This window comes from Octopus bimaculoides, chromosome 3, assembly GCF_001194135.2.
Source record: "Octopus bimaculoides isolate UCB-OBI-ISO-001 chromosome 3, ASM119413v2, whole genome shotgun sequence".
Taxonomy (NCBI): domain Eukaryota; kingdom Metazoa; phylum Mollusca; class Cephalopoda; order Octopoda; family Octopodidae; genus Octopus; species Octopus bimaculoides.
In genome coordinates, this window is record NC_068983.1 from 106,280,271 (window position 1) to 106,302,426 (window position 22,156).

General features: G+C 35.3%; 1 protein-coding gene across 3 annotated transcripts in view; it reads left to right on the forward strand.

Moving 5' to 3' along the window:
- Nucleotides 1–22,156, forward strand: part of LOC106879897 (mitochondrial intermediate peptidase) — a 46,955-nt gene extending 24,799 nt beyond the window's left edge. For all 3 annotated transcript variants that reach the window (XM_014929645.2, XM_014929642.2, XM_052966432.1), the window contains exons 8-20: nucleotides 2,370–2,526; nucleotides 4,759–4,807; nucleotides 5,561–5,624; nucleotides 7,904–7,959; nucleotides 9,947–10,100; nucleotides 12,788–12,865; nucleotides 14,424–14,628; nucleotides 15,539–15,609; nucleotides 17,350–17,448; nucleotides 17,603–17,737; nucleotides 20,562–20,683; nucleotides 21,188–21,261; nucleotides 21,982–22,156. In XM_014929645.2, coding sequence (XP_014785131.1) covers nucleotides 2,370–2,526; nucleotides 4,759–4,807; nucleotides 5,561–5,624; nucleotides 7,904–7,959; nucleotides 9,947–10,100; nucleotides 12,788–12,865; nucleotides 14,424–14,628; nucleotides 15,539–15,609; nucleotides 17,350–17,448; nucleotides 17,603–17,737; nucleotides 20,562–20,683; nucleotides 21,188–21,261; nucleotides 21,982–22,055 — 1,338 coding nt within the window. In that variant the 3' untranslated portion in view covers nucleotides 22,056–22,156. The remainder of the gene's footprint in view (nucleotides 1–2,369; nucleotides 2,527–4,758; nucleotides 4,808–5,560; nucleotides 5,625–7,903; nucleotides 7,960–9,946; nucleotides 10,101–12,787; nucleotides 12,866–14,423; nucleotides 14,629–15,538; nucleotides 15,610–17,349; nucleotides 17,449–17,602; nucleotides 17,738–20,561; nucleotides 20,684–21,187; nucleotides 21,262–21,981) is intronic.

Sequence of the window (22,156 nt, forward strand, 5' to 3'; positions counted from 1 at the left end):
ATATATATATATATATACATACATACATATTTTTAGCACATAATCTAGTGCATATGATTTTAAAATTGAATATATTTTGATAACTTATCCTTTATCTCTCTTTAGTATTTCTCTCTCTCTCTCACTCTCTCATATATATATCTCACATCATCCTCATCATTGTTTTAACATTCACTTTTCCGTGCTGGAGTTTATTGAGGCAGATTTTTACAGTTGCATGCCTTTATGTTTCCAAGTGAGATAATATTTTGCCATGGTTAGACATTCTTTTGGAAGTGAATGACATTGCTTGCATGACAGTAACACTTATTTACAATTCATTTACATATAATATCAAAGCAAGGAAACACAAATACACACACACGCACACACAATGGGCTGATTCAGCAGAGCAGACCTGTGATCTAAAATGTTCAAGCTGTTGACCATCCTGCTTTGTTAGGATTCCATTTTCCAATGCATTCTTCTTTTTCTTCTAAGACAATAGGGATTGATTAGTAGGAGAGTCGACTGCTATTTCTCATAGGTTGAAAAACCATTGTAATGTTCTTACATTGTGTTAAAGAATAGGTGTGGTCATGCCAGTTTAGTGGTTGATGACCACTGTACCATATATTAAGAGTTCAACCCATTCAGAGGCATTAATTTGTGCCTTTTGAAAAGTATGTTTTTTTTTGTTGTCCCAGTCAACTTAACTGAAAAGAAATAGATGTTACTGTGATATTTCAGTTAACCCTTTTGTTACTATATTTATTTTGAGATGCTCTGTGTTTCTTTCAATTATTTTAAATATAACAGAGAATTTAGTAAAATAACTTAGTTATCATTCAGCTAGTGTTAGGAACATAAATTGTGACTAAGGTTTGGTGGAAGATTTTAATTGAAAACTTAGAAAAACAAGACATTTGTACTCAGAACCAGAGCCAGTTTCAGCCGGGTTGGTAACGAAAGGGTTAAACTGGTGGCATTTCAAATAGAGTTCTATTATATTTGTATTTATATTTTCTCATTCACTCTCATCCATGCATCTATTGACTAGAAGGTGTTACAGCATGAAGGCTATGTATCACATTGTTTTATTCAATATATTACAATATTACAGTATAAAGATACAATAATGAACCTGTGTTGTTGATATATGACAATACTATTAATAGATGATATCTGTGTATGAGAATCTAGTCATATTAATATTGATATTTTTACATATGACTGGTGTAGTCTATGCTTCACCATGGTGCAAAACTGGCTTGGCCTTTATGAAGATGCTAGTTTTCTTTAGTATATGAGATATATCAGATGGGTTGATATCAAATTGGATATGGAGAAGGTAAAATTTATGCTAAAGGGTTAATGACATTTCATTCATCTTTACATTCTGAGCTCAAATTCTGTTAAGGTCATCTTTGCCTTTCATCCATTCAGGGTTGATAAAATAAGTACCTGTCAAATACTAGGGTTGATGTAATTGATTCCCCCCTCCACCAACAGTATCTACAGTAGGCTGTAAACTCAACGTGTCACCTATTTATTTTTCATTATGGCTATGTAGTTAAGAAGCTTATTTTGCGACCATGTGGTTTTAGGTTCAGTCCTACTGCACAGCACCTGAGGTAATTGTTTTCTACTGTAGCTCTGGCCAATCAATACCTTGTAAGTGAATTTAGTAGACGAAAACTGTGCAGGAGCTTGTTATACAGGTACTGAACCCCTAATCCAGAATCCAGAAATCCGGCTATTTCTGGAAATAGTTAGCTTTGAATTTCACTGGCTGTAGTAGTTCGCTGTGTGGCCGCTTTGTTTTGGTGTCCATGGCGTATGCATCACACGACACCAGATCAAACAGACCCTGCTTTAGAAATGTATTAATCTGTATATGTTATACAATTTTGTTCTTTACTTTTCATTGTTTATTTTATATTTTTGATATATATATTTAGTCTGTGTCCAGAAATCCTGAAAATCCAGAAATCTGGACCACCTCTGATTCCAAGGTTGCTGGATAAGAGGTTTGGTATCTGTATAACATATCTATATGTGTGTGTGTGTCTTTGTGTCTGTGTTTATCACCCCCTGCCATGTGCGACAACCATTATTGGTTTAAGTCTCTGCAATGTGGAATTTTGACAAAAAAAACTGATAGAGTAAGTACCAGACTTTAAAAATAAATATTGGAGGTCAATCTGTTTGACTAAAACAATTCAAAGCTGTGCTGCAGCATGGATGTACTGCAATGGCTGAAACAAGTAAAAAGTAAAAAATAATTCTTATATATTGTTGCAGTTGTGTTATTTAGACATATGACACATTGAAAATAACTGCTGTTTATAATTGTAGTAAATGTCCATCTTAATCTTTTTTTGTTACAGGTCCGAGAAGCTGCCTACAAAATCTTTTTACAAAACAACAAACACCAAAATGAACTGCTGGATGCATTAATAAATGCTCGATATGCATTAGCTCAGCTCGTTGGATTCCCAACATATGCTCACCGTTCACTAAGAGGAACCTTAGCAGACAATCCTGGTAAAAGCACATTTAAAAAAATGTTATTAGTATACCTTATTGCTCTTATATGTTCTAAACTGGCAAGGAGAAATGAAATAGCTGAATGGATAAAGTATTGCACTACCAACTTATGGATTATGAGTTCATTTCTGCTGAAGATTTTCTGTTATGCCATTAGACAAGCCGTTCTTAATTTTATATATCTCAGTTCATCTGTTTGTGGAGACTAAACACCATTATGGGTATGTTACATGTAATAAACTGTCATCTTATTCATGCAGAATTCTTGCTCCTCTCGATTACTATATTTTAATGGATCTAGAACTAAGTACTAGCTATATACATCTGTAGTATGTGGAGGTATTTATCATTCATCATCATCATCATCGTTTAACGTCCGTTTTCCATGCTAGCATGGGTTGGACGATTTGACTGAGGACTGGTGAAACCGGATGGCAACACCAGGCTCCAATCTAATTTGGCAGAGTTTCTACAGCTGGATGCCCTTCCTAACGCCAACCACTCAGAGAGTGTAGCATTGTTATGTATAAAATAAGTTTTCTTCCTTATCTTATTAGTGAATGTCTAGTCTTGTAAGGGAAATTAGTTAGATTGATGTGTACAAGTCCATTGGCCAATTATCTGTACTGGCTAACTTTAAAATGAATAGGTATTTCTGTTGGTCAAACAACTGGTACACTCATGCCTTGAAACCAACAATGGGAAGACTCATACATAGAAACTAATGCTAGGATCTTTTCATTGTCAGTTCAATAGTTAGTTTAGATTACACAATAGAATTATGGATTCACATTGTTTCATAAACTTACATTTCTCTTATATGCACAGCTGAAAAACAATGTCATTTACATCTCACTTGTTACTTTAATGGAAGTTAATGAGCTATGAAATACTTGTTTCAATAAGTTGTAAACTTGTTGAAAATTTTGCAAAATTCACTCTACTTATAAAAGTGGTAATGTTTCAGACTATTCCACTATACCTTTTGAATGGATATCTACAGTATTTACATTTACACTACATTAAAATTTCTTAATCCAGTCTGGAATATTATACAGAGTCAGGAATAAAACACCTGATAAATGATCAGAGGTGAAACAGATTGAAATATTGTATAAATGTATAGACGAGGTTAAAAATCTGAAAAATTATAACCTTGCTAAGTCATCTCAAAACATCAACTCTTTTAGTTCCTGCTATCAAACTTTGAAGTACTGTTCAGTCAGTGGTTGTTAGTGGGTTAAGAATGTAGGTTAGTGTTAACTGTGGTTTTCAAGTGAAACATTGATGTTATAATGTATGAAAATGCAGAAAGATGGAAGAAGAAGACAAATAGTTCAGGTTATTGGAAAGCCGTCACTCACAGATGTGGGAGGATGAAATATACTGATGTTCAGATCTACTTTTGTTCATACTGTATTTTCCAGCATACAAGTCAACAAATATGTTGTAAACATATAGTGTAAACATTCAAACATCATTACGATCTTTCCAAATCATGCTACATTTTACATGAAGCTTTTGATCCTCTGAAGTCATTTTAGTGTATAAGTTGACCTTTTTTTTTTGTCTTTTTGGCTGTAAATTTTGTACTAGAAAATTCAGCTTGTATGCCAGACAGTACTGTAACTTAATAGAAAGCTTTTCATTATTGGCTTTTTGAGCATCATGTCTATATTGAGTTATATGTAAATATATAAATGATTTTCTTAATGCCCTCATAAGAACTTTGTTTTAAATAGTACAGTTGATTTGGCAATTTTTTTTTTTTTTTTTTTTTTTGGGGTTGATTCCTTTATACTGGGGAACAAAAAACATCAATCCTATTTCTGGTGATTGTCATTTTATTATTTCAGCTTCTAAAAGTTCTTATAAGGATTTAAATTTTAGTGTAATTTTTGTATTTGTTGAATTGTTATCCTGCATTTTGACTTTTAATTTTTTCTCAGCACCAGATTCAGTTTGTTTTTATCATGGTGATATAAATTTTGTAAATTTTGATATCTGCATATGATTTCTTGTGCTAGGCACTTTAGAACATCATCATCATCATTATTTTTTTTTTTTTTACCAAGTAAAATGAAATATGTAGAGTAATGTATCATTTCCTAAAGGCAGTATATATATTGTCTGTAAATAGGGTTTTCACTGTTCAGTAAATCAGAGATTTTGTTTAGTTATATTTTTTGTTTATTCTATTCAGAAATACTTTTTGCTTATCTGTTTCAGTTAATGTTATGAACTTTCTGGAAACTCTTGCCAAAGAAGTTTCGAAAAAGTTAGTACTTAATTGTTTGTTAAAATAATAATTTTTCTATATTTTTTACTAATATTTTTTTAGTGTTCATACAGTTATGTAATAATTTGCTTTATGCATAATGTGTCAACTACATGCTACGTGAGAAAATGAATTATAAATTGTTACTTTTGTTGATGTTGAAGGTGATATTGAAAGAGTTTTTTTTTTTTAAATTGACAAACAAATAACATATTTGTATCTTTAATAATGACATATTTACAGTCCTCTCTAACCATTTCTGTCAGATAACAATTCTGAATCTAGAATTTTTAGGATGAGATGTGTTTCAGAAGTTGTAATTTATGGTGCTTGCCATAAACTAGAACAGTTAATATGTTCCTGTTACCTCACTCCCACACGAAAAAAACCTATAACTATTAATGTTATTGTTGTTGTTTAGTCTCAGATCAGTCCTGATTGAACAACCATGTAATCAAAAGTATTCCATCTGTGACCATCCCATCTTATTTTTCCTTAGCCAGAATATTATTTAATGTACACATCCCTTTTTTTTTTTTTTAAATTTAGTAGAGTGTAATTTGAGAGATATTTGGCTGCTATTTTCAGCATATCATATGACTGACTAAGGGCTCTGTTGTTGGCTTGACCATCACATTGAATGATCAGGAGTGAGTGAGGAAGAGAAGTAGCTGATTAATTTTAGAGAAATCTGTTGAATGTAGGAATGGACATTTTGAGACATTAAATTAATGTTACCATTATTTTTTCAAGAGCTGATGAAGATTACAGTGCTATATTAAAGTTGAAAATGCAATACTCGTCTAATCCTCAGTCAGTAAGTATATTACCCTGGTTGATCAAATATCTGATGGTGTGTTTGGAAATGCAATGAAGTGGGCGAGATTGGAGATGTGATCTTGCAACCTAGTTAGTATCAAGCAAAATGTGTCATGCTTTATCCTTTTAGCATTCAGATTTCTCTGTTAAATGCAATTCTTATTTATTCACATTGTACGGGTATGTGGATATTTTGAAAATATCTTACAAAATGGCAGTCATGCCCTGCATAGTTAGGGGTTTGTCTCTGACAAGGCATAACACTCATTCAACCACTCTGCCAGGGATGTGATGAAGTCTGCAGGCAATGGAAGAGCTCAACTGAGTCTACAGTGCATCTTACTTTGATGTTGAGCAGAGGAATCCTAGAACACCAAGCTCTATCAAGAGAGTAACTGCAATGCATCTATAGGGGCAGTGTCTATGGTTGTGTAATCAGCTAATGAAAGATTCATTGTGACTCAAGCTCCCAATTCAATTAGAACTGAGTGGTGGTAGAGAGTCCTGAGAATCTGTGTAAGCAGCATCACTAGATAAATGAATTTTGAATTAATCATGCATTATCTTATGACTTTGAGATTTTGAAGATCGTTTATTTTTAGAATGACATTGTATAGTAGGTGTGAAAGGCCTGAACTAGCTGGTTTGAACATAAAACAGGTAGAATATTTAGGCCTGTTATGAGTGCTTTAAATGCAAAAAGGTTATTGTAGTTTTTGTTGAAGCAGCGGTTGACTTTGGTTACCTAACTCAGGTATTAAATACTTGATTTAAGAATTTAATCAACATAAGATGGTTAAGCTTGATGTTGATAGAGTGATGATGATGACGACAACTTTCTTAATTGAGTAATGGACAATTTTATTTTTGCTTATGAATGAAAATTGTTATTGTTAAGTAGCTTCAGTCAACTTTGCTTAAGAGATGCTGGAACATTGAGAGAGCCAATTGATTCTTTAGGAGTCACTGTAGATATAAGATTATAGTATGTTGGTTTGTTTTAAATTTCATTATTCAGATGTTGTTGTGGCCATGACCTCCTATTTTGATTATTGAGCATGCTGTCTTTAGATTTAGGACTTAAAATAGAGATCTCCATTTTAAAAAGAATTGAGAATTTATGGAGGGAAATTTTGTTACTACATTGAGTGGGTTGAATGTCTATATAGAAGTACTTTAACTCATACTACAAAAAGTTGATGTCATAAGCTGAAATGTCTCAACATCACTGCAAATATTTCTGTTTTATTACCATCACTATGAACAACTATTTTGTCTTTTATCTTCTCTACACATTACCATTCATAATTACTGGTACCATTCTTATACTCTTAAAATTTACCTTCATCTTTATTTTTGTGTCTTCCGGCACTGGTCGATGCCAGTACCGGCTGACTGGTCTCATGCTGGTGGCACGTAAAAACCATCATTCGAGTGTGGTTGTTGCCAGTGCCGCCTGACTGGCTCCCGTGCCAGTGGCATTTAAAAAGTACCATTCAAGCATGGTCAATGCCAGTACTGCTTGACTGACCCTCGTGCCAGTCGCACGTAAAAAGCACTCACTACACTCTCAGAGTGGTTGGCATTAGGAAGGGCATCCAGCTGTAGAAACTTTGCCAGATCAGATTGGAGCCTGGTGCAGCCTTCCGGCTTGCCAACCCTCAGTCAAACTATCCAACCCATGCCAGCATGGAAAGTAGACATTAAACGACGATGATGATGATTATTATTTAGTTGGCGAGCTAGATGAACCATTAGCACACCAGGCAAAATGCTTAGCGGCATTTTGTCCATCTTTATGTACTGAGTTCAAGTTCCGCCGAGGTCAACTTTGCTTTTCATCCTTTTGAAGTAAATAAAATAAGCATCACTGGGGTAAATGTAATCGACTTAGCTCCACCTCTGAACTTGCTGGACTTGTGCCAAAATTTGAAACCATTATTATTCATCATCATTGTTTATTATTATTATTATTATTATTAAGACAGCATGCCAGTAGAATTGTCAGCACACTGGGAAAATGTTTAGTGATATTTCATCTGTCTTTGCGATCTGAGTGCAAATTCCATTGAGGTAAACTTTGGCTTTCATCATTGTCAGGGTTGATAAAATAAGTACCAGTTGGATACTGGGGTTGATGTAATCTGCTGACGTTCCCCCAAAGTTGCTGGCCTTGTGCTAAAATTTGAAACCATTATTGTTATATTTTTTAATTGGAAGTAATTATAATTTTATTGAACTTGTTTAGGAAATCCTGAATGTTCTATTCTCTTTCAGTGTACTGTGAAACCCTGGGACCCACCTTATTATACAGCACTTAGTAGACAAGAAAGGTAATATATCATGTTTAGATTGTTTACTGCTCGTTTGATGATTAATAATAATTATTTTATTATTTTAGCCGGCTTTGAAACTCACTACGTTTTAATCAAAAGGTTTCGTTTTGATAATCAAAGCAGATGCTCGAACTTATTAATTGTATATATTGTCACATAAAATGTGCCCGTGAGGTGCCATGTAAAAGCGCCCATGAGGTGCCATGTTAAAACGCATGTGCGGTGCCACATAAAAGTGCCTGTGTGGTGCTGCGTAAAAACACCCATGCAGTGCAATGTAAAAGACCCAGTACATTCTGTGAAGTGGTTGGCATTAGGAAGGGCATCCAACTGTAAAAAACCAGGCCGAAACAGACTGGAGTCTGGTGCAGCTCTCTGGTTTGCCAGCTCTGGTCAAACCATCCAGCCCATGCCAGCATGGACAACAGATGTTAAATGATGATGTCATAGTAAATTGTATATTTTTCACTAAAAGAGCACTTACATTGTATTTTTCTGAATTTTGTATTAACTATTAGTAATTAATGTCGTGGAGGCGCAATGGCCCAGTGGTTAGGGCAGCGGACTCGCGGTCATGGGATTGCGGTTTCGATTCCCAGACCGGGCGTTGCGAGTGTTTATTGAGCGAAAACACCTAAAAGCTCCACAAGGCTCTGGCAGGGGATGGTGGCGAACTCTGCTGTACTCTTCCACCACAACTTTCTCTCACTCTTTCTTCCTGTTTCTGTTGTGCCTGTAATTCAAAGGGTCAGCCTTGTCACATTGTGTCACGCTGAATATCCCCGAGAACTACGTTAAGGGTACACGTGTCTGTGGAGTGCTCAACCACTTGCACGTTAATTTCACGAGCAGGCTGTTCCGTTGATTGGATCAACTGGAACCCTCGATGTCGTAAGCGACGGAGTGCCAACAACAACAACAATTCGTAATTAATGTACTCATAATTACTAATTTTTCTTAAAACTCCATATTACATTGACATTATCATAAGTGTGGGAACAAAATTAGCTTAGTGGGTGCAAACCCAGGTCCAACTCAAGATGTTCAAAGCGTTTTCATCGCTCTCATCCCAACTTTTAGGAGGTGCATTTGCACTCCTTGTTCCTGAGTCTATGGACGTTACATGCTTTGTAATTGCTGCATTTGTTTTTGTAAAGTTTCATAAGATTTTCTTATATAAAGTACAACATCTGAGACGCCATACCCAATGATGCAACAATTGGTTGCCCAAGAAACAGTTTACTTTTAATCATTTTCACTTCATCTGACAGGTGCAGTGTCACATTAGTTAATCTAAAAAACTTTTAAAATTTGATACAATTCTAAATATTTCATATTTGATTGAGTTGATTAAACATTATTGTTATTAATTCACAAAATCTTCAGCAAGCTTGTTGAAATATTCTAACATATTTAGAAAACCTCATAATAAAACTAATAAAGTATGTGTAGAGAACTCCAACTGATATGAAAATCACTTGCTTGGCAGTTGGTGTCATCATCATCATCATTATATGTCTGTTTTCCATGCTGGCATGGGTTGGACGGTTTGACTGAAAACTGGCAAGCTGGGGAGCTGCACCAGGTTCCATTCTGATTTGGCATGGTTTCTACAGCTGGATGCCCTTCCTAATGCCAGCCACTCCAGGAGTGTAGTGGGTGTTTTTTATGTACCACTGGCATGGGTACCAGTTATGAAACACTGGCACCAGCCATGACTGCGATCTCACTTGGCTTGACAGGTCTTCTCAAGCACGGTATATTGCCAAAAGTGTTGGTCACTTTCATATTATATTGACTAAGTAAATAATGATTGAATGTTTCATATGAAATATTCAGAATAGCCATAGTTGGTAATTTTCTTAGTTATCTGTATGTGAATACTTATGTAGTATAGTGTATTTGTAATATGACTTTTAAAAGACCCTCCGCAAAAGACAGTGTAGTAGGATAAACAACTGATTAATTTATGTAATTTTTGCAGGTGTAATGTAAACAACACTGAACTCTTTGCTTACTTCTCACTGGGATGCTGTATGGAAGGACTTAATAATTTATTCAAATGTTTATATGATGTCCATCTTCAGCCTGTGGAAGTGGAGCATGGGGAGGTATGGTCATATGATGTCTGTAAATTGGTAAGTTTTCATATTTTCTAGTTTATAATGCTGAAAGGGCCTTGTGGTAGTGACTTTTACAGTGTTACTTAACAGCTGATTTCTTATCCATATAGAGCAAATATCTTTAATGCAGAAGTGTTAGGGACATTAGTCTATTCTAGATTTTGTCTTAAATAAAGAACTTATTGTATATAGTGCTCAGGTGGACTACAACTTATCAGGAAAAAATATCCAAAAGTGCACAAACAGTACATAGAATATGTACAGGAACTGAACAGTGGAGTTGTTAAAGAAAGGGGTGGGGCATCAGGTGTATTGTTGATGAATATTGAATATTTGTGTGAAATTTGAATGAGAAAGCTGTTACAGTGTGAATTTTTATTTACATTTGACAATTCAAATAAAACTCTTTTTCAAAAAGAATGTTTCTGATGTGTAATAAAATTTGAATGCTAATTTTTTCTTTTTAAATAATATTTTCACCATATGACAAAATTATAGAAAGGCAGTTAAATAATATCCACTAACCACTATGGTTATTGAATAGATCAACTTATTTGTGGCATCACTTATTTTAGGGAAGATCGCCTTGAGGTACTGTACAACAAATTTCAGGGTTATGAAAAAAAAACATAATTCTCATGTACATTTTATGAAGTTGATTGTGCTAAATTCGAATTTTATAACAAAAATTTCCCATCACGTCACATTTTCTTGTAAATTACCAACTTAATAACTATGCAATTTATACAAACTTTCATGATGCCATAAATTTATTTTGCTCTAAAAGTCAGATTAAATATGTCCATTGTAATTAATTCATAAATATATAACGAATCAGCATGTTTGTTAGCATTATATAATGTATTAACCTACATTTTAGTATTTATTTTTTCTTTGTAAAACGTCTCAGGTGGGTCACGCTTCAGGTTCCAGCAGAAGTCAGCCAGCATAGCTGAGTTCCATTTTCCCCTTATACCTGTTCTCCATTGATGCTATATCTTGATGGAATCTCTCATCATGTTCATCACTCACATCTGCATTCTCTGGGAAGGACAGATGAGAAAGAAGAAAGTGTATCATCAGTGACGTGTTGCATTCAAGATCTTGGTAGCACTTGATTAGGCTCTCCACTATACTCCCTCACTGGGCCACTTGATACTTTCCTGGAAGTCCTTTGCATACATCTTTGAATGCATGCCAGGCCACTTGCTCAGTTTCATCCATTGTCACTTTGAAGTCCTCATCAGTTATAAGTTGATGAATCTGAGGGCCTACAAATATGCTCTCTTTAATCTTGGCATCACTTATTTTAGGGAAGATTGCCTTGAGGTAATGGAAACATGGCTTGTTATGTTGCAGTACTTTGGTAAAATGGTTCATTAGGCCTAGTTTTATATGCAGTGGTGGGAAAATGGTTTTCTCTTTAACTAGTGGCTCATTATTTACATTATGGCATCCAGGTGTCGTAGTTTTCCGAGGTGGCCATTCTAAGTGTACACAATGTTCTGATCTGACCCTACTGTCCCACTTGCAAAGGAAGCATATAAACTTGGTGTATCCAGTTTGTAGCCCATTAAGGGCTACTACTTTCAAATCCGCACAAATTAGTCACTCATGTTCCTTGTACTTATGCAGTCTAGAATAAAAGTGAGGTTCTCGTATGCCTCTCTTAAAATGACTGAGTGAACAAATGGAACTGAAGGCATGGTGTTCCCAATGTGCAACAGAACCGCTTTTATACTGTAAAGAGATGCATCTATGAATAACCTCCACTCATTTGGTTCATAGGTCAGCTCAAGGGCATTGAATAGGTCTCTGGTATTATTACAATAAGTCAAGTTGTTTTCTAAAGTGAAGAATTGCTGTAGATCTTCAGAATGCTTCCTAAATACTGTAATTTGAGCATCTTTATCCAACAGGTTCCGTTATTGCAGACGTGAGGCCAGGACTTCACTCTGTTGTTTAGTGTTAGATCATGAACTAGATCATTGAGTTCAGGTTGGGTGATGTATTGTTTCTTGTCAGATTTGCCATGGATTTAGACCCATATAACTATAAAAATATTAAGTGTACTTTTATAATTTTCATAGGTTAGGTTGACAAATACCTTAGGAACATCCCATTAAAATTATACCAAAATCTATTCATGACTTTTAGAGTTATCAGTTTCAGCCCAATCCTATTTGCACTCAATTCCTATGGAACCATCAGTGTATTTAACATAAGTAAGATGGTAATGTTTGAGAAACTGGAGTGTCACAGAAAGAAACAGATGTTATATTCGTGATCTACACACAAAATACCCCCAGAAAAGGTTATTCTCATTTCGTTTTTTTTTCATTGTTATACAGTGTAATTTTAGGTTGAAAAATTCCTGACATTATTCTTATCAACCACTACCTCTTCTCTCTCATTCCTTCCCTAAATTTCATTTATCATTGCTTTCACAGATCTTCTGTATTGTTGAGTCTCAGGTCAGCTCTGACTAAGCAGACCTATCATCAAAGGAGTTCCAATCATGATCATTCTGTCTTTCTCTTGATCATTGGATTTTAAGGGCTACATTATTCAATATATCCCTCTCTTTTTAGAGGGATATATTCTATTTCTGTTTAGCCAAAAAAAAAACAATTGTTCAGAGCCTTGCTATTTTATTACCATTCATTCATGTTTTCTAATCCATAATCCATTATTTTTTCTAGGCCGTAGTTCATGGAACAGAAGGAGTGTTAGGGTATATTTACTGTGATTTTTATGAAAGGATTGGAAAGCCAATTCAGGTAGGTTCTGTTTCTATACAATTATTGCTGATGACTATGATAACTTTATAGCCAAGTGTGCAATACAAGACGACTGTTAAATTGTTATAAGGAATATATAATTTTTCCTTTTCCTTTTGTGTGTGTGTGGTTGAGGAGTATTTTGCTATTGTTTCTTTTTCTTGCTTGTATTTCATACATCTTGCACCCATTCTGCTCTATGGAAAAGTCCTCTCTCTCTCTCAAAACTTACTCCATGCATGCAGTTAGTGATTTAAAACAAAAGAAGTTATTCATAAATGTATTATTATTTGATCCATTAACTTGGATTCCATTAAATCAAGGCTTTATTCTGTGTGCATATTTATACATGTGTGTGTGTGTGTGTATTTTGCCACTGTTGGTTAACGACCCACAACCTGTGTCTGATATATTGTGAATAAGGGAGCAAATTGCTCCCCTCAAGCTTGGCAAAACCATGGTTTCTGGATCTTTACCAGCTGGAAAAGACGTTTTCCTGGGGGTTAAAATGTAGTAACACAGTTCTGTATAGAACAGCCATGTTATAGTGGGAAAAAAAATGTTACCATCAAGTATTGTTCCTACTTATATCTCATTTAGAGATTTTAGAACAAACTACTTTGTTCATTACGAGATCAGCAGCTGTCTACTGCTTCTCTGTTTATATATTGAGTAAGAACAATTGACTACCATCTCTAGCAGGCAGGTATCCAGTACTGATGACAGATAAAAACCCAGAAACCATGGTCTACTGGTCTTGCCAAGCTGGAGGGGAGTGATTCACTCTGTTACTCAGAATATATTCTATTGGTCTCTTTTGCTGAACCACTAAGTTATGAGGACATAAACACACCATCACTGCTTGTCGAGTGGTGGTGGTAAACAAACACAGACGCATACACACATAGACATATATATGACGAGCTTCTTTCAGTTTCCATCTACCAAATCCACTCACAAGGTTTTGGTTGGCTTGAGGCTATAGTAGAAGACACTTGCACTAGGTGCCATGCAGGAGAACTGAACTCGGGACCATGTGGTTGAAAAGCAAGCTTCTTACCACATAGCCACACCCCATGGTTTAACTGAACCCAATTTAATGAGTCTTAGAGTTATTAAACAGGATAGTAATAATGCAGTACTGTAGTAGCATTATGCTCTCAGTGAAATACTCGTTTTACTCTACTATCAAAAGAGGATGTACACTTGGAAAATATGTTGCAGTATTCCTAATTTTCTTCATATTAGGGCTGTAGATTAGCAGAATTGTTAGAGAGAGATGAATGAAATGTCTCCAGTATTTAGGTCACTGCCTTTAGGCCCTCAGTTCAAGTCACCTGAGGATGACATTGTCTTTAATCCTTACGGACTTGATAAGATAAATTCTAGTTTAGTAATGGTGCTGGTATAGGCGCCTGTACACTGCCAACCAAATTTTAATGTCTTGTTACTAGGTTAGAAATCATTTGATGATTATTTCCCTTCAATTTATGCAGATGTATGTTTTCAAAACTCTGGTCACATTCTGTCATAATTGTTTTTTATTATTTTAATTTAGGACTGTCACTTTACTATCCAAGGTGGTCGTTTAAAAGAAGACGGGACATACCAGCTGCCGATAGTTGTTTTGCAGTTGAATTTCCCTCCACCTCAAGCAAGTGTTCCATCTCTGTTGAGTCCTGGTATGATGGAGAATTTATTCCATGAATTTGGTCATGCTATGCATTCAATGCTTGGCCGTACAAAATACCAACATGTCACTGGTAAGTTCTTTTGAGACTTAATAAAGCAATAATAATGATAATCTTTTCTACTATAGGCACAAGGCCTGAAATTTGGGGGTGGAGGATAGTCACTGAATAATTTGATTTTAACTAATTTTCCGAACTCTTTTCAAAATGATTTTCATTTCTGCAGTTTGTAAGGGATTTCTGGTTGTTCTAGCCTTTCTAGTCTAACATTCACTCTGTTTCCTTGGAAGATTCTTTTTGAGTCTCATTTTGTTTACTTTTGATAAAACTATCAAATTATGAAATCAAAATTACATATTCCATTCAATAATTCACTGCAATCCATACCTGTCATATTTGGGTTTTGATCATTTGTCAAGTCATACCTTTAAAATAGGAGGCAATTGCTCCACTACAGCTTTTACTTCTTACCATCTTCTTGCGCTTTGACATTTCTCCATGATATTTGTGCTGCATCGGTAGCAATGCTTTCGAAGTTTTAAAGCATTGGCACTTAATTTATTGACCCTGAAAGGATGAAAGACAAAGTTGACCTGTGGAATTTGAACTCAGAATGTAATGGCAGATGAAATACCACTAAGCATTTCACCCGGCATGCTAACAATTCTGCTTGCTTATCACCTTAACAATAACAAGAATAATGGCAGACAAATTAAACTGGTATATAGGTACAGGAATAGCTGTGTGGTTGAGAATCTTGCTTTCTAACCATGTGGTATCGGATTCAGTCCTTTTGTGTAGCACCTAGGGTAAGTGTCATCTACTATAAGCCTTGGCTGACCAAAACTTGAGAGTGGATTTGGTAGATGAAACTGAAAGAAGACTGACAAATGTGTGGGATGTATCAATTGTTTTAATTAACTGAATTATTGTAATTGGAATTGAGATTCTTATTACCTATTATCTTTGTTATCCTTTCTAGGAACACGATGTTCTACGGATTTTGCTGAAGTTCCATCAGTACTTATGGAATATTTTGCATCTGATCCCAGGGTAAGCTCCTCCTTCTCCTGCTCTTTTTCCCATATTTTTATTATTATTTTACTGTATGTTTTTTCATAGTGGTATGGGTTTGATGGAGATGTGAATTTTGGAAATTTGCATGCATTTCTTTAGGTAGAAGTTTTGTGACTATATGGTTATATTAGAGAGCTTATCTTACTCTGGGAGTAAGACACTATCTCTAATTCTGGTGTCACCATCCTCATCAGCATTTAACATCCACTTTTCCAACTAAAAGTAAAATTGCTGTCTTCCACACATACAGGCTTGTCCTTTCAGGTGTCGGTGCCACTTAAGCACCCATGCTGGTACTGCATTACCGTACCTGTACTGGTGCTGCATAAATGCATCCGTGCTGGTGGCATGTAGAAAGCACCCAGCACACTCTGCTAAGTGGTGTTGGAAAAGGTATCCAGCCATAGAAACCATGCCACAACATACAGCAGCTCCCTGCTAGCCAGCTTCATGTTAAACCATCCAACCCATGCCAGTATGGAGAGTGGACGTTAAACGATGATGATTTTCCATGGTTGCAGATGGAATTTGCTGAGTGGATTTTCTATGGCTGGATGCCCTTCCTGTGGCCACCACTCAGCTGCTTTGAAACAAGATAATATTTTGCCATAGCTAGATATGTTTTTCATGAAAAACCAGACAAACAACCTCACTTGTATGACAATGATGCTAATTTATAATCATCATGTGATGTCTAGACAAGAGTACATGTGCACACACACAAAATATGAGAGAAAGGAAATGGCACTTATGAGACTCCTTATTATTCACTACAATTATTTTGACCCCTCATGCATCAGTGCCTTGTAGGTGAGATGCCATTCAAACAGTTGTGGTGTTAAAACAATCATAGTGAATAATAAAGTCTCATGAATTCCATTTTCTTTCTCCCATGTTTTATAAACTTTACAGACATGGAGGAATTCCTGAAGTAAATCTACTTATATATACCTTCATACTGTTGATAACTTCAGGTAGCTGAATACTGTGAATGGGCTTTAAACATCATACAAGGTGTATACCTGAATATAAAATTACACACACACATTTATATACAACTGGCACGCCCTGTTAAGCGGTTGGCATTAGGAAGGGCATCCAGCAGTAGAAACCATGCCACAACAGACAGTTGGAGTCTGGACAACTCCCTGCTAGTCAGCTCCATGTCAAACCGTCCAACCCATGTCAGCATGGAAAGCGGACATTAAATGATGATGGCTTCTTTCAGTTTCCATCACTTCTTTAATCCGCTTAAGATGCCACGCTGGGACTGAACCCCAAATCACATGGTTGGGAAGCAAGCTTCTTAACCAAACAGCCACTCAATAAAATTGTTTGTGGCAACATAAGTTAGAGAGCACTCCTTAGTCTTTGTGAGAATATGGCAATCTCTGTAATGCTGCTGTCACAACATTATGCACACAATGAACTCTGAGGTGAAAGGAAGGGTATTTAGCCATAGAAAACATGCCAAAATGGAGCATATGAACAAGATATGGTTCTTGACCCATTTAGCAGGACAGTAACTCAAAATAAGAACTGATCTAGTCTGAAATGCCCCTTCTAACCCATGCCAGCATGGATAAGCAGATGTAAAAGTATGATGATGAGTATCTGTCTTGACTGGAGCCAGTAAATATAGTTTTAGTTGTATTTGTTGTGGGTTATTAGTGCTTATTATTAAGAAATTATTATTGTATTTTTCAATTACTTTAGGTTTTATCAACATTTGCCAGACATTATAAGACAGGTGAACCACTGAAAATGGAAATTATTCACAATCTTTGTGCTGCTAAAAAGTTGTTTGCTGCTTCTGTAAGTCTTATTTTGAACGATACAAATAAAAATATTGTTGCAATAATAATAATAATAATAATAATAATAATAATAATAAACTGAAATTATATAAGCCAAACAATTATATCTTTATTGTTGTACAACAATAATTTTTAAAGTTTTTCTTTTATAGGATCTTCAACTGCAAGTTTTCTACTCAATCCTTGACCAAGTATACCATGGGAAACTGCCAGCAGAAACATCAACAATTGAGATTTTGGGGGCTATTCAGAATAAATATTATGGAATTGCTCATGTTCCAGGAACTGTGAGTAAATATGTAATTTATTTTCAGTTTTTAAGAAAATCATTGTCATTTGATGTCCACTTTTCTATGTTAGCATGGGTCAGACAGAATTTGTTGAGGCAGATTTTCTACAGCTGGATGCCCTTCCTGCTGCTGACCCTTACCTATTTCCAAGCAAAGTTATATTTCCCACTGGGAGAGATGGTTTTTTCCAAAAGACTGGAAATGAACAAATTTGCTTGTATGATGTTGTTCTAGACAGAGGTACAGACACACACATATGGGCTTCTTTCAATTTCTGTTTACCGAGTCCACTCACAAGGCTTTGGTTAGCCCAAAGAAAGAGAAGACACTTACCAAGTTGCCATGCAATGGGACTGAACCCAAGACCTCATGGTTGGGAAGTAAGCTTCTCAATCACACAGCCATGCTTGGATGACAGTTTAATCCTTTAGCCTTCAAATTACTGTCAAACCCAATACTTATTTATTCACATTATTTTGATTGAATCATTCATTATCTTGTAGCTTTGAGATTTTGTTGATGTGATTGTATATTTTTAGAATGACATTGTAAGGTAGGTGTGAGAGACCTGATCTGGTCAGTTTGAACATAAAACAGGTAGAATATTTAGGCTTGATATGGACGGTTTGAATATTAAAGACTTAAATGTATTAAGAGTAAATTCCATTTTGTGTGAATGTTTAAACTGATATGTAATAATTCAGTGAGCGTACAGACTGAATATTTACATAAATCGCCACTGCTGTTCTCCTTGGTCTAGTCATTATACACCTGCCATCTCAGCAACAACCTACAGGAATTTTTTGTTTAATCTGTAATGAACTTGAAGAAAATGTATTTATTTAGAAGGCTGCTAAATGAGAAGAAAAGAGCTCTATACACATGAGTGTAGGACTGAAAGAGAAATATTGAAATGATCATTTGTTTTAATTTAAATCTGTACCAAGTTGCAGTATTTTGTCTTATAGTCATGTAGCCCTGAAACTTTAGAGCTGTGAAGGTGTGTCATATACTAATTAACTTAATTGCTGGCCTATAAAAGGCTTTCAGATGAGAAAAGGCGGCGAGCTGGCAGAAACGTTAGCACACCGGGCGAAATGCTTAGCGGTATTTCGTCTGCCACTACGTTCTGAGTTCAAATTCCGCCGAGGTCGACTTATCCTTTCATCCTTTCCGGGTCGATTAAATAAGTACCAGTTATGCACTGGGGTTGATGTAATCGACTTAATCCCTTTGTCTGTCCTTGTTTGTCCCCTCTGTTTAGCCCCTTGTGGACAATAAAGAAATAAGATGAGAAAATGTTATAAGTGTGTCTTGACTGAATTTAGTTGCTGTTTGTCAACAACATATTACTTCAGTTCAAGTTTTCTAAGGGAAAGTTATAGTATTGTATTTAGCAACTTACATCTCTGTATGGGAAACAAAACTTTTTTTACTGCGAACAACGAAAATTGAGCCATAAAGGTAATGAAATTCCTCTGTTGCAACATTATAATTTTTTAAACTGTGTCTTCTAATATCTACAGAGTTTTTGTTTATAGACCATTGTCTGTAATATGGGTTAGATTCAGTGAAAGGTGTTGGTAGATTTAAATTTCAACTTGACTGAGAAAGTGAGCTATAAGTTGGAGACATATACAAATTAACTAATTGCAAATTAGAAATACTTACAGTCAGTTTTAAGAAGAGTGCAGTATGAATAAATTTATATTGTTGTTGTTGGCACTCCGTCGCTTACGACGTCGAGGGTTCCAGTTGATCCGATCAACAGAACAGCCTGCTCGTGAAATTAATGTGCAAGTGGCTGAGCACTCCATAAACACGTGTACCCTTAACGTAGTTCTCGGGGATATTCAGCGTGACACAGTGTGACAAGGCTGACCCTTTGAATTACAGGCACAACAGAAACAGGAAAGTTGTGGTGGAAGAGTACAGCAGGGTTCGCAACCATCCCCTGCCGGATCCTCGTGGGGCTTTAGGTGTTTTTGCTCAATAAACACTCACAACGCCTGGTCTGGGAATCGAAACCGCGAGTCCGCTGCCCTCACCACTGGGCCATTGCGCCTCCACAAATTTATATTGGTATCAAGGCTAAATGGAAATAAACCAGCAAAATAGAAAAAAATCTCAAGTCAATTACTTCCCTTATAAGTGAAGGTAGACTATAAATGAACGCATAATGTTGAGCTTGACTAGTCTAGTTTTATGAGGGCACATGGTAGATGTAGCATAAGTGGTAACATCTGTGCTGCTCATGCTGGCCACTGTTTCTTGTGGTGTCATATGGTTGACAGTGTTGGCTGGACAGTTTGGCATTAGGGCCTTACACACATTTGCAATGATGAAGAACTGCCACTTCTTCATTAACTCTTTAATGAGTTGTTGAATGATCACTTAAAAACCTCATCTTCATGCAGTGTGTCAAGAAGTAAGTTGGCTTGGCAGTAACCATTTTTCTTGAAGCTGCAATTATAACTGGAAATCACAGGTGTGAAAGCCCAAATAGAGATTATACTTGCAGTACAAACTCTACATACTGGTTAGCTAACCATTGGTCTATGACAATTGCATAATGTACATAATAGAAGCAAGTTATTTTGAAGATGAACAAAGAATAATTCAAGTAACTATTTTATCTGTTTTGAAATACTTTCATTCAGGAAGCATCTCATTAAGAATTCCTCTTATTGGTAATCATCATCATTGCCGTCATCCTTTAACATACATTTTCCATGCTGGCATGGGTTGGACTAATAACAAGTGTATTTATTTCAAGTTTGATCTTTAGAATGTTTTATATTTGATTTTTCTTTTATTTCAGGCTTGGCAGTTGCGTTTTGTCCATTTAGTTGGTTATGGGGCTCGTTATTATTCTTATTTGTTATCTCGTGCTGTTGCTTCTCGAATTTGGGAGAAATGTTTCAAAGAAGATCCTTTTAGCCAGTAAGTCTTAAAACTCTTTTCAAACTAGGGTACTTATTATTCTTCTCTGTTAAACTCATGCAGATGCATCTCGAATCTGATAGACCCTTTAAAGCCCCTTTTAACATCTCACCTTGCATAATGATTGTAATGACAGGCTGTAAGGATTATAGTGTTCTGAGAAAATTGTTGTTTTCACATTTTCATATTACTTCTCAAAAAGTTTTCTTAGATTCCTTACATTACATGAAAATGTTTCTTTATAGTTTGACTCCTTTATTATTTTTCTTTCTACATTCTTTGCAGAAAATACTGTATTTAAATTTATTTTTTTTAAAATAGAAACATTTATTTTTATGATGATTTTAACACTGGATGATTTAAAATTTTATTTCATTATCATACTCCAGGATAATATCTTATGTTCTCACATTTATTTGTCTTTAGGCTAGAATTATAAAAAGAAATTGTCATGTAGATTGGCATCATTAAATAGTTATTCCATTTTTTAAATTTCATCTTTAGAACCATGGGTGAGCGTTATCGACGGGAATTGTTGTCTCATGGTGGGGGAAGGCCACCACAGGAACTCATTGAAGGTAAATTTTCTTAATTTGCCAATTTAGGCACATTTTGTTGGAATTTCTTATGTATTTACAGTGTTGACATCCTTTAGCATTCAGATTATTCTGCCAAATGTAAAGCTTACGTATTCACCCATTTAAAATCAATCATGCATTATTTCATGGCTTTGAGATTTCAATGATGCAATTGTTTATTTTTAAAATGACATTGTGAAGTAGCTATGAAAGACCATATCTGACCAGTCTGAAGATAAAACACAATATTTTTGGTCGGATATGGCTGGTTTAAACATTAAATGGTTAAGTACTGCTGTGGTTAAAAAAAGGCTTTGCTTTAATAATACTTTAGTCCATGAAGTGCAACAACTGATTGCTGCTGCTTGATATATAGTAAACAACCTGATACATTCAAGGTTCATTTTTAGCTTTTATTATCTGAGATTTATCTTTCTAGTTTGTCTGATATCATTAAGTGAAATAGTGATTATAAAATGAAAACTTATATTGAGGTCATGGAATTTCTCAGATTAACAATCTTTTTACTTGTTGCTGAATCCAAAATTTATTTAATCCTGTTATTATCCACAGCCAAACATATTACAGAGTAGAATTTAAAAAATAGTTTAAAAGGGACGTTCCTTTTCTAGTTGGTTTCTAACTTCATCTCCTTTCAGAAACTACCTGTTTTTCATAATGAAGAATTATCCTATTTAGTTCATATCTGATGTTTTTCAGGTTTATTAGGAGAGCAACCCACCATGGACAAATTAGTAAGTTCACTGATTAATGAACTGGAACAAGAACTGTGAGAAAGGACATGACCTTTCTTAGACATCAATAGATGTGATATATATATATATTTTTTATGTCTTAAACCGAAATAAAATACAAAATCTTTTCCACTTATAAA